Source organism: Kwoniella newhampshirensis, chromosome 13, assembly GCF_039105145.1.
Source record: "Kwoniella newhampshirensis strain CBS 13917 chromosome 13, whole genome shotgun sequence".
Classification (NCBI taxonomy): Eukaryota; Fungi; Basidiomycota; class Tremellomycetes; order Tremellales; family Cryptococcaceae; genus Kwoniella; species Kwoniella newhampshirensis.
Window position 1 is genome coordinate 531,909 of NC_089966.1, and position 13,918 is coordinate 545,826.

The 13,918-nt window shown below is 50.4% G+C and overlaps 6 protein-coding genes across 6 annotated transcripts; 1 reads left to right on the forward strand and 5 right to left on the reverse strand.

The window, feature by feature from the left end:
• Positions 1 to 502: 502 nt before the first annotated feature.
• IAR55_006160 (cystathionine beta-lyase) lies at positions 503 to 3,694 on the reverse strand (the record flags this gene model as incomplete). Its single annotated transcript, XM_066949247.1, has 8 exons — positions 503 to 753; positions 815 to 974; positions 1,030 to 1,237; positions 1,295 to 1,597; positions 1,667 to 2,371; positions 2,422 to 3,030; positions 3,109 to 3,349; positions 3,427 to 3,694. 8 exons carry the CDS (start codon positions 3,692 to 3,694, stop codon positions 503 to 505), a joined length of 2,745 nt encoding a protein of 914 aa, XP_066800255.1.
• Positions 3,695 to 5,113: 1,419 nt separating this feature from the next.
• On the reverse strand, positions 5,114 to 6,998 carry IAR55_006161 (uncharacterized protein; the record flags this gene model as incomplete). The annotated part of the gene is made up of 7 exons (XM_066949248.1): positions 5,114 to 5,236; positions 5,294 to 5,373; positions 5,431 to 6,030; positions 6,096 to 6,396; positions 6,470 to 6,538; positions 6,598 to 6,654; positions 6,717 to 6,998. The coding sequence occupies 7 exons, from the start codon at positions 6,996 to 6,998 to the stop codon at positions 5,114 to 5,116; spliced, it is 1,512 nt and encodes a 503-aa protein (XP_066800256.1).
• Positions 6,999 to 7,716: 718 nt separating this feature from the next.
• On the reverse strand, positions 7,717 to 9,240 carry IAR55_006162 (uncharacterized protein; the record flags this gene model as incomplete). The annotated part of the gene is made up of 5 exons (XM_066949249.1): positions 7,717 to 7,875; positions 7,993 to 8,200; positions 8,297 to 8,473; positions 8,631 to 8,736; positions 8,979 to 9,240. The coding sequence occupies 5 exons, from the start codon at positions 9,238 to 9,240 to the stop codon at positions 7,717 to 7,719; spliced, it is 912 nt and encodes a 303-aa protein (XP_066800257.1).
• Positions 9,241 to 9,838: 598 nt separating this feature from the next.
• Positions 9,839 to 11,080, forward strand: IAR55_006163 (uncharacterized protein; the record flags this gene model as incomplete). The annotated part of the gene is made up of 5 exons (XM_066949250.1): positions 9,839 to 9,854; positions 9,998 to 10,163; positions 10,257 to 10,443; positions 10,515 to 10,584; positions 10,743 to 11,080. The coding sequence occupies 5 exons, from the start codon at positions 9,839 to 9,841 to the stop codon at positions 11,078 to 11,080; spliced, it is 777 nt and encodes a 258-aa protein (XP_066800258.1).
• A 219-nt stretch (positions 11,081 to 11,299) lies between these two features.
• IAR55_006164 (uncharacterized protein) lies at positions 11,300 to 11,946 on the reverse strand (the record flags this gene model as incomplete). Its single annotated transcript, XM_066949251.1, has 4 exons — positions 11,300 to 11,385; positions 11,466 to 11,636; positions 11,783 to 11,852; positions 11,935 to 11,946. 4 exons carry the CDS (start codon positions 11,944 to 11,946, stop codon positions 11,300 to 11,302), a joined length of 339 nt encoding a protein of 112 aa, XP_066800259.1.
• A 1,132-nt stretch (positions 11,947 to 13,078) lies between these two features.
• On the reverse strand, positions 13,079 to 13,699 carry IAR55_006165 (uncharacterized protein; the record flags this gene model as incomplete). Its single annotated transcript, XM_066949252.1, has 1 exon — positions 13,079 to 13,699. The coding sequence occupies one exon, from the start codon at positions 13,697 to 13,699 to the stop codon at positions 13,079 to 13,081; it is 621 nt and encodes a 206-aa protein (XP_066800260.1).
• Between the last annotated feature and the right edge of the window lie 219 nt (positions 13,700 to 13,918).

Here is a 13,918-nt window from a genome sequence, read left to right on the forward strand (position 1 = left end):
ATTACATGCCGGGTCGGACTGTTCGTTTTCGATCGGATCGAGCGTGTCCAAAATACATCCACCTGGACGGGTATCAGGATGAATGGAAAGGAAGAGGACCACCACCACACCCACACCCACACCCACATCCACTACCTAATTGTCTGATCGATAGATTCGGTCCAGGATTCATCGAGACCATTATTGGTGATGTCACGATCCAAATCCTCGTCAACTGTCGTAGCACTTTCTCAACAACGACTCTTCGATCTGACCCATGTTGTCCTTGTACTGTGCCTCTGTGACCTAATCTCCCTCGAAATCTCAAAACGGACATGATCACGATCTCGAATTGCAAGTGTAGAGGAGTCGTGTCATGATCAACGGTGAAAGACATACAATGACGAGACAATCGTGACATCGTACACTCCATTTACAAGACCAAAATACACCTGAATACGACGACATACCTGATATGACTTTCTGCCTATTTTCCAACCAAGCAAGAAAGTTTTGATAGCTCTTAAGTATATTTCCATCCCCCCAATCTCTCCGCCCACGCTTCCAAGCCATCTGTTCCCGCTTCTCTCAGTCCCGCTCGCTTAGGCATGACCATACCTTCACCCTCTTCTCCCGTTCTGACCTTGTTGTCCTCCTTAGCTGCTGGTGTTGTATGAATACCCAGACCTGGTCCTCCGAGCGAAGTGAGATGGGGCTGGAAGCCATGTCCCTGAAGAGTATTTATGAGTTCATCAAGTGTCGATTGAGGGAATTCTGCGGCACAGACCGAAAGTCAGCTCTTCCTCATTTGTAGCAGCAAAAAAACGAGACTTACCATCTGGGATGAGAGTCACGGCACAGCCACCACCGCCTGCGCCGGTCAGTTTCGAAGCAAGTCCGAAGGGCTCGGCAGCAGTAGCAGCCACGATCATGTCGAGAGAAGGATGAGAGACACCAAGATTGACGAGATGAGAGTGATTTTCTTTGATCAAGGTCTGCAGAATGTTACACGTCAGCATGTGGACTGGCTAGCTTGCAAGTGAGACTCACCTCCAGTCTGCCAACTAGCTCCTTTCTTTCTACATGAGCCTTGCCATTCAGTAAGGTTCGTGCCTCATCACTGATACTTTGAATAGCATCAAGCATGGGGTCGACGACGTGGGGCTCAGCCAGTCGTTTAGCAGAGACGCCTGCGACAAGAGTTTTGGTATCTCTGGGCACCAGTGTGTTGGTAAGGAGGAGACGGACGGAAGAGAACCTGTAGCAGGAGGACATTAGTGGACCGGCGTGAATCGCCAAGGCGCAGCCGACTTACCCGTGAAGACTATCCAACCCGCCTGTCCGTCCACCAACCGCACGAGTGTACGCGACAGCACCGCCTCTGACAGCTACCGCATTGTCAATACCGCTGGGGGTTCCATGCAATACCTTCTCGGACAAGAATGCCCAGCCATCGACAATGTCCGTGTCAGAGGACGAGAGAGTAATGTCGGTAGGAGTTGAGATATGGGAGTGGGCAAGGAGAAGAGCGGAAGCCACACATGCAGAGTACGCTGCGGAGGAACCGAGTCCGGCGCCAATGGGTAAATTGGCCGAAGCAGTGAAAGTGACCGCCAAGCTGTGGCAAGGGGAAGTCAGCTTGAGCAGGAAATACAAGAAGGTGAATAGAACAGGATAGCAGACTCACGCGTTTTCTTCACTCCCCGCCATCACCATGTACACGTACAGGAATGCTACACATGACCCTATCCCCGTCTTGCCAACTTCTACATGAGTATTGACTAATCCCTCAATTGCCTGAAGAAGAGGTGGGTCCAGCTCTTTGTCGGCCAATCGCTTTTGGCCATGACTATGCACAGGAAGGAGGTTCCAAGGCAATTTAGAGATCTCCCATTCCAGCTCTACTTCGAGATCGGGCACTTCCAAGCCAACCCTTTCATCCGATCGAGGGGAGAGGACCGCAAAGCATCGCAGGTTCACACTGGTGGCGACAGCCGTCACACCGTGAACCACAGCGTGCTCGCCGAAGAGAATGACCTTGCCTGGAGCGGAAACAACGATATCATGATCGATCGACTTTCGCTGTCCTGAAGTGATACCAAGACCTTTTTTGACACCGTTGACAAGCTTGTCGATGGCGTTGCTTGAAGGACGTCTGAAACCTCGTGCTCGGTCGAGGATCCATGCTTCGGGATCGGTGGCGTAGAGCTCGGCGGACTTGGCGTGAGAGAGGGGAGTGTACGACAAGTTGGGCGTGATGGCGCCGGCAGAGAGGAGGGAGTGTTCGAGATCGTCCATGAGATCTCGAGGGTCCTCGATACCGACACAGAGTCGGATGAGATTCTCGGGAAGTCCTCGCTCAGCACGTACAGCAGCGGAAATGGAAGCGTGACTAAGTGGTACAGTCAGTTGGGCTCACCGTCATAATCAGGCCGAACTCACGACATTAGACAAGGCATACTGATCAAACTATTAACTGCACCAAATGAAACGCTGATACCCCATAGTCTTGTTCCTCCAACGATTCTCTCGCTTAAAGCCTTATCATCCGTGACAAAACTCAGAACCGCTCCAGCACCTGTGGCCTGCTTCCAGTGAATGTCGGCCTTGGGATGTGACTTCAATCCAGGGTAGTGAACGAGGAAACCCAATGAATCCAGGTACAGAGCGACAAGCTGGGCTGTTGCCATCTGTCTGTCCATCCTGAGAGACATGGTCTTGACTCCTCTCAGGAGCAGGAATGAGTCGAAAGGAGCAAGACCTGACCCAACGGAGTTGATGAGGAAGGCAATGTCCTTACAGACGTCCGGTCGAGAAGCCGCAATGATACCAGCCATGAGGTCGTGGTGGCCAGAGAGATACTTTGTACCAGAGTCATAGACGATGTCGGCTCCGAGTTCGAGAGGACGCTGGAGATAAGGAGACATCATGGTATTGTCTGCCACGATAAGAGCGGAAGGAGCAGCAGCCTTGACAGCGGTAGATATCTCAGCGAGATCCGCGATCTTGAGAAGAGGGTTGGTGGGTGATTCGAGCAGGACCATCTTGACCCTATCGAGGTAATTATAGGTTAGGTCTTTATCGTACGGCCAGAGAGCAGAGAGCAAAAAGAAGGGACTCAAAACTCACTTGTTCCCAGGTTCGAGGTGAGGTAGCACTGCCTCGACCTTTGTTGTATCTACATGTTTGACATTGACACCGCCGTGCGTTCCAAGATACGTCAACAACCGGTTAGTGCCACCATATAGATCATCACCGGCTAAAACTGTCTCTCCAGGCTTCACAAGTCGTAGAATCGTATCGAGACAGGTCATACCTGTTGAGAGAGCGAAGGTTTGGGTCGCACCGTACAGTCTTGCGAGATGACTCTCTATGGGTGGTGCGAGAAAATTAATTGACATCAGCTACACTCCAGTGATTACGGATCGGTGAACAGCTGTAACATACCGAGTCCACCCCTCGTGGGATTACCTGATCTCGTGTAATCGTATTGCCCGTCCATTCCCTTGAACGTAGCAGTCTGATAGATGGGAGTAGAGCTAGCTCCATATTGATCTTTGTTGTCGACCGATGCACAGAGAGTCGAGAATCGCCAGTGGGCCGCTCGAGCCTTGTACTGTTCAGCGTAAGTCGGTGATTTTGCAGCGGAAGATGGTTCGAGGGAGTAGACGGATGTGGCGAGGGAAGTGTCCCCCGGTGAAGAGGAAGTGGTCATGATGGTAGAATAGAATCTCTCCCTCTGTGTGGATGGAAGAAGGTGATGATCCGAAGAATGAACGAGTTGATTGAGATTATATATGTACAGAGAGCAAAAGGTTGTGTAATTTCACCCTCACCCAAGTTACCGAGTCGAAGGATGGAGATCATTTCCGAAATAAATAACTAAATAAAGTAGCGATCACACCATCATATCATCATTTCAGATTTGATTCCGTCTGTCTAGAAATGATAATGAAACAAAGGGTCGTTTCAAATCACACGTCACTCCTCAGGCTTGCAGCGTTCTGAGGCTCAACGTTTCACTTTTGCTTTTGACGCCGTGTTGATAAATGTCTCCTGCCTTGCTGCTCACCATCAGAGTCTCCGTGCTCACCACCACCGCCTCCAGGGCAACGTTGTTGATGACTTCTGGGATACGTGACCTGTCTGAACTCACGAAGCCGGGAAGCCGAGATGCATACGAATTGACTGACACCCTTCTTATGCTTCGGATGACTAATTGATGCAAGCAAGTGAAGGTACCCACGACCTCGATATCGATGCATCGAGATGGTATGCGACCACAACGAAGGGTAATAATGCGTTCATCATGAGGTTGTTCGTGAATACACCACTGTACTGATGCAATATCCCGAATCACTCGTGCCTCACAGTTCCTACGACTTTTGACATGCCCAAAGCAGATAGGATCAAGTCTCCAAAGGTCAACCTCGATGGTCGGATTCGAGGGGATCGCAAGACCACTTCCGTCAGTCGCTCTGTCGCTCGTTCCGTGTCCGCTTTTGTCCAGCATGCGAATGTTCATTCCGGAGTCGACCTAAACACTCTATACTTTCATGCCAAATGTCGAACTGCCACACTTTGCGAGGGTGCTGATGACCTTTGTCTTATGGTTTCAGGAGGAGGAGAAGTTCTTCGCCGAATACCATGCATAGAGACTACAACACCTCACTGTACTATCCTGCCTTTTCACATTAGACCTGGCTCCATTCTCCTCGTTTCAAGCCTTTTGGTTAGACTCACGGGTTAGGCTAGGATCATACTCAGTTTACGTGGTCCAGGTCATACCACTTATGAGATCACGCTCCGCGGTCAATCATGTACATACGGAAGTGTATGTATTTCTACTGCAGCGAATTTTACAATGACAGTCGACAATCGGAAGAAGTAATACAAGGTGGATAAACGCCACTGATCATCACACTCCTCTTAGGTTCACAGTTCACGTAGGTACCTGGAACTTCCCTTGAGATGATACCCTGCAAGTGTACCAAAGACGACTGATGTGCATCGATCTGACTTCTGACTATCCTACACTTCTGATCTCATTATACTACATTTCCGTTGGCAGCATGACATGGTCTTGTGGCGTTATAGCTAGGATTATGCAGAGCTTGCAAAAGGGATAAATCGTTTACTCCTCATCAGCCCAAGCGGGAAGCCATTCCTCCCAATTCTCCCAAGAGTCTTGCGAAGAGATGTCCTCGCCATGGTGATCGTGGTGGTGGTGGGGAGGCACGAGAAGCTTGCCAATAAGCTGACCGGAGAGCGGTCAGTACGGGATGATAGTTTAAGCTCGAAAAGGTTGACTTACGTGCGATGCACCGTTACGGGCGGGGATATCGATCACCTCGACGTAATCACCATTGACCTTGATGGTGGTCTTGACAGCGCCTGCCATTGGTGTATCAGCACTATGAAATCTAACAATCGTGAGAGAGGATAACTCACCCTCAACCGGAAGAAATTTGGTCTTGTCAATCTCGATCTTGAGGGTCGCGTTGGGAAGAGCTGTGTGAACTTCCAACTCCTTGTGGAAGCTAGGATCATCGGCGATGTTGAAGACCTCGTATGCTCCTACCGAATCGACGAAACTATCGACCTCGCTCGACTTGTGCTTCTCGGTGAAGAGAACTTCTGACAGGAGCAAAGTCTTGGGGAGATAGTGATAAGCCAACACTTTAGCCAAGGCCTTCTCACCGAAGGGAGAGAAGAGGTAGAACTTGAGCTTCGCGGGGATGAGGTGGAAGGCGGCATTGGAAGGGGCGAAGAGGGTAGCAAGAGGTGCACCGTGGAAGTGACCGTGTTCCGCGTGCTTGTGATCTTCTAGGGAAGAAGAGTTGTGCGAGTGCTCATACCTCCACTCAAGAAGGTGAGCCTCGTGGATCTTCTGCACACTCGAGGTCAATGTAGAGAATGTTTCGGGGAAAAGGAAGAGCTCTTCGAGGATAGATCCGGGGGGGATGAGCGGGTGGTTCAGGGTGTGGAGATAACCGTTTCGGGCCTTCTTGTCGGAAACAAGTACCTTGGCGTAGAAGTTGATCTTGAGAGCTGCCCGGCGAATGAAAGATTAGCTGCAATGTCTCGAAACCTGAAGCAAGAACATGTAAACTAACAAGGAGGGACAAAGGACTTTTCGATCCTGATTCTCCTGGGCAGACTGGCGTAGCTCCCATCGTCGGCCTTGAGGGCGGTCTCGATAGTCGAGTTCTGGGCCAGCTCCGAAACGGTGTAGGCCTTGGTGAGACCATGGTATTGGAGGACCTTTCCAGCAATGAACTTGAAGATCTCCTTTCGCTTTTTCTTCTTGTCGTCGTCATCATCGTCGTCGTCGTGGTTTCCTTCATCAGCAGCAGTGAGGGATGGGTCTCGCTCGAGGACTGCGGAAAGAGACGCCAAGGAGGGCGTGTTCAAGAGCTATATAGGTGAGACATGGGTGAGCTCCGCTTCTTCCAACAGGCTGATTGAAAGTGGGAGACCTCGAACATACCTGTACGAAGGCGTCATCATCGTCATCGTGCTTGTGGTGGGGAGGGGTCAAAGCATCGTTGTTTGGTGCCTGACGATGAAGATGGGATTTCAGCCGATCTGTTATGGCAGCATGCCGAAGCTGCTCACAAAAAAGGTGATCTGAGAGTCCTTGTCATCAAGATACTTGATCGACTTTTGCTCAAACTGTTGTACAGCATCGATCCCGTCAGCTGAAAACTAGTGGGCGAGTCACAAGCCGTACTCACCTCGATGATCTTGACGAGTTTGCTAAAGCTGTTGGTATCCGCCTGAAGCTGTTGCCAGATGGTCAACTCGCTCTCGTCCTTGGTTGTCTTCTCCAGACTCTCAATCTCCTCGAACATCTCTTCCGCCTTGGACCAAGACCAAGACGAGAGCGATCGGACTCCGTCTACGAATCCCGATTGGACCTGACTCCATTGTGAGACAGACAGTTCGGGTGTGGAGGAGGATTGTTTGGTCGGTGCCGCGAGGGCGAGTGGGAGGAGAAGGAGTGATGAGTACCGCATTGTGTATGACGACAGTATCCTGGTAAGAAGAAAGAAAGATATGAATGCGAATGGAATCGTGGATCGATTATATGTGACCTGACAAGTGGAACGATGATCCGCTTGCGTGTCGCAAATCGATTACGGCGACTCGGGTGATGATGGTCAAGTAAACGTCGTATGACGTGACATTTCGCTCTATCTCATCTTTGACCTATATTTGTTCCTGCTTGTGACCGCGATGCCTGTAGATGCTCCGGTAGCGGAAGCGTAGACACTCAAGCGGGGGGGATTTGATAGGGCTCCGATATCCAAATCCAAACTCATTCGATCAGCTGACATGACCTAATCCCGCGAATAATACAGGTATGGACCGATCAGACCTGGGGGTGAGATCGACTTTCCTGCCTTAGGAGTATTCTGGGCCACAGGTGCAGGTATGAGGGCTGACCTGGGTATACGAGAGATCTGACGGGCTTCCCCCTGCATGCATGCATGCTACGCACTCGTATCCCAACCCCATCAGGCTGGGTATTGCAGCTCAGATCAGTGGCGACATATCGCAGACAAATGACGAAAATGATACGTCACCATCACGTGCCTGTTGTCGATCCTGATTACAGCAAATGTGGCAAGGTGGCAGCTATTCATCTACAAGTGTCCAAAAACCCCATGCATGTTTTGTGCGTTGATGGTGATCATCTATGATCGAGAACCCAGCTGTTCATGAGCCGCTCCTCTACTCTGCTTTACCCTCGGGTCTAGGCTCCAATAACTTCCCCTTGACCTTCCATCCGAAGTTATCTCTCGCCGGTATCAATCGCTCGAAGATGACATGTTCCACGACTCGCCGTGTCCGTCTTGTGGGAGTAGCATTTCCCTTTTGCGTTATCAGAGCCTAAGGGGAAACCCACTTTGCATCAGCTACATCCTCTTCCTCTTGCGCTTGAACAGGTTGACGAAGGCATGCACAGTCCGATGACAACGCTAGCAGAGCACCAGAGTCCTGACCTACTTGTTGAGTATCAAAGGTCACAACCATCTGCGCTGCCATTCTCATATCCCTGGGATCCGTGATGGTCATTCGCGCAGAGACCAGACGAGGTCTCGAGTTCTCCTTGACGAGTTGCCAAGTTAATTTGTCTCTTCTACCCTTGATCACACTCTGTGCCAAGCTAAGTGCATTGTCCTTCGCTATATGAGATGCTTGGCCCATTGTCCCTCTGCACATGAGATAGCTCGTTAGCTAAAGTCCTCAGCCTCACTGAGTGTTTGAATAGTGTAGGTTGACAAGACTCGACAAGGTCGTAACCACTCACGAAGCTTGAACCCTCATATACTCGTTATACTTTTCTGAAAGGCCTTTCAACTCCTTTTTCAACATGCCATCTCGTCTCAACCAAATCCAAGCATTTCGCATTGGTCCAGGAGCATACCACCTCCAGAAGCTATCTCGATATTGGTCGATACCACCGCGGGCAATGAGCTCAGCAACCCTGAAGACATCGGGATTAGTTCAAGGAGCGCAAACACGATGGAGGGTTCATTGAAGAGGCGTGTTTGCAGCATGACAGACATATGAAGACCTGACAACCAGATGGAGAAGGGAGTTTTTTGACACTACTCTTGAGACTTGAGACTTGAAGCACTCACGATTGGATGGTCAAATTGCTTCTCTCTTTTCTCTCCTGTTTGTACTCCCTGTCCTTGCTTCGATTAAGAAAGTACGTAATAGGCTTTGGTGGATCGATGTATGATTCTGAGTAGTCATTTCTGATCAGCACCCGTATCCCCAACCCAGTGAGTCATCCTCTGTGCCCCGTGAAGCATCTCAACGACATGTCCACATATCGTCGTGCCAAAAAAATCCCATCCAAACTCTCGTCAAGATAACACATCTGTCGTCTTCATCCCTTGAGAAACTTGAATTGATGAACGCCCTCTCTCTCCTCCACATTCTCTTATACCGATAAGACGGACAGAACATAGCATCGGACTCACCAAACACCGGTAAGACCTGCGAAGTTACATCCATACCAGGATTCATCCTCGCCGACCTATTGATCATCGCGCGTTGTTCCTCCAGTTCCCTCTCCACATCTTGTACAGACTTTGCCGGACTCGGAGGGATGGTCGAAGCGAATCTGATGGTCGCTGAAGCATGCAGGGGCAGATGTGGACGAAGGAGGAAAGCGCGAGGACTGACGACCTGGGTGAGGGAGGACGTGGAAGCCTGGGATCGGAAGGCAGGGATGAGTGACATGGTAGCAGTGATCGGAGCAGTGGTATAGTTCCTATTGATGCGACTCGAGCTGCGTCGGAGCCTCTTGTCTAACTATCAAAGACGAGTCTTGGACCAGAAGGTGTTGAGCGAAGTTTGACCTTTTGTTTTTCGAAAGCGACTACTTTGTCAAAGGACGTCCGAGTTTCAGCGGAGTCTCGCATCACGTGACCCACTTACTTCGCGAAGTGGAGCTTGACCGCTGGTATTATTATCCATCCACCTATACAACACCTATACAAGAATATCTCGTATGTATCCAGTACAGTGTCCTCGACAACACGAACTACAGCAGCGTGTGGACAGGGCTGAAAGAAGGACACGCTCGACCTGACTCATTGCGAGACTGTTCCTAAGGAAGAACATCAAGGCAAACTGTCACAAAGGTCCGACCTCAAGTGTGATGTCAACCGTAGTCTTGACTAGATCAATTTCGACTCGCATCTCCATCCTTGCCTCAGTACGACGATCTTTTCCTTGTCTTCTGTTTCTGGCATCGTCAACTGCGCATCCAGTATCTGTCACTCGGGCCTTTACCATCATCCGACACCAGAGACGCCCTCTAACCATATCGCACACGATGAGTCGACCACGAGGTGTGTATGATCCACCTCCGCTCGTTCATACCTTCCCCTCTGGGGGCTGAGCCTAGTGAAGCTGATTCAGATCATGAATATCCTACTGGTTCACTTCTCGCACTCTTTCATTCGCATGACAACTCTTCCTTGAGGTTGTTCAGACATCGACCAATTCCTTAACTCCTATCCCAGCGTTCGCCCGAATCCCGCCGCTTCGTCCAATCTCCTCTTCTACAGCAACAAGCTTCCTCTCCAACCTGATGATTTCAAGTACGAACAATTCATGGAAAGTTATGACAGAGACTATATCGAGCTGGAAGCGAACCAGTGAGTCGTGGCTGCTACTGGCAGGACAATGCTGAGAGGAGAAATGTGCCGAGGCTGATTGTATCCGTAGTGGCTACATACAATGTCCGTCAGCTACGAAGCCATGGTCTCAACCCTGGAGCCACGAGCTGACACCGAGATAACTGTCTGTCCAATAGGGCTTTTCCCCATTCGAGAACATGGTGTTAATCCACGAGCTCAGCCACTGGAGCCTCACGAGATATCAGCGATGGAGCAAGATCCAAAAATCCTTGGTCGACTTCTGCGTTCTTACAAGATGGTACGTTGGATGTTGGACTCTGTAAGCCCCGTTCAAGCAGATTCAAAGGCTCACCTTAATGGCTGCGATAGATGTTGGGGTTCTACGGAATCGACTTCGATGGAGGAAAGTTGAGACCGGCTTCCAATCATAAAGAAAGACGTGAGCGGACCGAAACTCGTTTTTTCCATCTGAGCGTGTCGCCATTTTTTCGCCTCAGGATTTGGTTGCCTGATTGCAAAGATATCCTCATCTCATCGACCTGTCAAAATTCCTTTGGTCCAGCATCATCGCGCTGATCACCCTTAATCTCATCCCAGTTGACAACCTCCGTTCCCGTTCTCACAACGTGCTCCGACTCACCCGCATCCTTAAACACCTCTCCGAGCTGTCCACCACTCTCCAACCTCATGCGGCGTCTCTCGTCCTATACTTCGTTGCGGCTCATTCAGAAGGTCTCCTGTCATTTGAACATGGGACGATGCGAGGGGACAGTATGGATCAGTGGTGGAGCAATTGTTTTAGAGACCAAGGAGAAAGGAGAGCGGTAAGGGATGTCGTGAGAGCTCGTGGAGATTTCGGAGATAAGACATGGGGTTGGAAGGAGTATGAGGAGTGGTATGATGTGCGGGGAAAGACGGGATACATTGGGGAGTGAGTTGGGTCCGTTGCTGAAGGGGACTTCCAACGGCAAGATTGAGACGATTAATGCACAGTAAAAGATAATGTAGCAACCCAAGACCATGCTCGCTCATAGGTGGCAGCTCAACTCGTGTATGCATACTGCTTATTCATGTTCTCACAGTTAACTGACTCTAGAGGATACAAGCCCCACTAGCTGCTCGGCTTCCGAAGACAGGTCCTGACAGGTCCCAGCCTAGACGTGGAGGCTCTGCTTCCACTTTGCGAACCTGCTCTGCCTCACATCGACCAGTTCACCATTCTCATCACGAACGGGGCACACTGTGTACATTCCCCACGATCAGCCTACCAGCTCTGTCTCACGGGACAGTTCCCCGCGTAGGAAGGGATACTGTACTCACTGGCCGAACCACAATCGTGCGCAGCTGCTTGGACAGCAGAGAAAAGATGGTCGATTTGTCCGCCCTTGAGATGCGACGTGCTGATAGTCACTGCTCGGTCGGTGCGGTGATTGGCGGCGATGTTCTCCATGTCAGGTGTGACTGGGCCGAAGGTGATGCTTGCGTGGCCGCCTATACTCATAAGTCAGTGAATGACACAAGAAGCGTTGTGAGGTAGGTCATGGGGTAAAACAAGATGGAGTGAGTGACGTGGTTGGATACTCAGCTTTGATTCTTGTGAGTGGATAATGACATGGTTGTTGAATGTCCGAACTCACCGTAATGCTGTTGGAACGCTTGACGGAAAGCGTCCTGATCCTTGGGCGAGAAAATGTAGAGGACGAATTGCTGTGACGGTAGGGACGTTCAGCATAGTGTACAAGAACTAGGATCTGATGAGTGAATGGACGACGAGGAAGTCAACACTCACATAATCGTGCATCGTGAGAACTTGCTATAGAATTGGATTGGTTCGGTACGTCAAAACGGATAGCTCAGAGCAGATTATTGCAGCGCAAGATCAACGAGATGCATGTTGAAATAGCGGTTTATATATCTCAGAGTCTACAGCTAGAGAATGGAGTCAAGTCCTCATCGCCTTGTGGAAAAAGAGGGCAATCATCGTTTCAGCCCCTAGACGCTCGACGTCACCCGACGTCATGGACATCAAAGGAAGAATGGATGGTCGACGGGGTGTCATGTCGGGGCGGATCTGCTTCCGATCATCTCATGCAATGCCTTTGTGTGATCCCATCTCCAAAGGCCAAGGCTCAGACCTTAAGTGACAGTTGGCGAGACGAGATTGATGATTGCGGCATTGGCACTGAAAGGAAGGGAGCATGGAGAGATACTGTCCGAGAGTCTGAGGGTGACAATCCGCCGAGGCGAGCTCGATCTACCTCAGTTCCATGCTCATTCCATTATTGTGATAGATGAGGTCTTCAAGATTCAGCAGCAATGACGCAACCGTGTCCGTTGAGAGTCGTCTCAAAACGCGACAGCGACTTCACGCTCACACCTCAGATACAGATAGATGGCATCAGCCAAAGAGGCCTTGTGGCAATGCATAGCACATGCAAAGTCTCACATCTTCCGCCACGGCGAGCGGGCTCAAGCGCTCTAGTATTCAGTGTCTCGTCGGGCATGATCCCAGGTCGTTTTCCACATGGCCGCACGGTTCCTCGATGAGCTGATCGGAAAGAGGGTGACTTCTTTCCTCTTCACACATGAACGTCGACCGCATCAACGACGATGAATCTTGTTCATTGACGATGTCGAGCGCCGATGGTGGTGAGGTCACACTCGATTCAGAAAAGAAATCAGAGCAGGAGAGGTCGGGATGAACGTGACTTGTGCGCATGATCCTGTGAATGCCATTGAATCAGTTGAGCTCCGCTTTGCGTCGATCAGGACTTTGCATCTAGTACGTCGACCAGAGCTCACCCCAACTCGATTATCGTTTCCGAAGAAGCAGTGTTCAAACCACTCGCCCTCCCTCCTCAATGTCGAATAGTGTCTTTGGCCTTCCATCACCTTGTAGCTCGTTCCCCGTTGCTGTGCCCAATTACTCCAGTTCACACATCGACTTCGCCCCCGATCCCTCTCCAAACCTCCTTCCCGACCTCAATCTTCACCACATCTTTCCCTTTCACACCTACCATTCCTAATCCTCTTCCACCGAACCCACTTCCCCATCCGCCAAACGGTTCTGATCGAGGCCAGTATTCTGCCCTGTTCTTCCTTAATCGTTCTAGTAGCTCTGTCTCTTCGTCCTTTTCCGTTTCTGCTTCCGGTTCCACTTCTGCTTTGGTGACCGTATCCTGAACCTTTTCCGTCTTCGTTCCATTCCCATTCCCCACTTCGTCCGCTCTATTCTCATCATGATCGACCTCGTCATTCTTATCCCCGACCTCACTTCCTAATTCCTCGCTACTTTCCTGCCTACTCGTCTCACCCAACATGCTCACTCCTCCTCCAAACTCCTCAGCCTCCTTCAGGATGATATTACATCCCTTATCGACACATGTGAAAAGTCCCACAATCACACGTCCATCCACCAGTGTCAGCGTGACGATCTGGTTCAACAGTACTTCGAGAGACGGTCTTCCAGAATCCTTGTCTTGTGCGGGGGGGGACGCTGTGGGATGAGGCATGCGGAGCAGGTTCGAGGTGGTCCGAGGGAGGGTGTCGGTCATTTTGTCAGTCTTGCACGAGTCGGAGATGTCCTGGTACCGTACAGAGTGGGTATGCTCTGTGTATGGTGAGAGTCGTAGTGGTGGTGTGAAGATGGTGATTCGGGTTTGTTCAACGCCGATTCTCAAATAATACGTGCAGAAATATCATTGAAAACAGGAAAGGTGACTCGCGAAACGCAATTGAGTGCGCTGACGATGAAACGAAACACGCGTTTCACG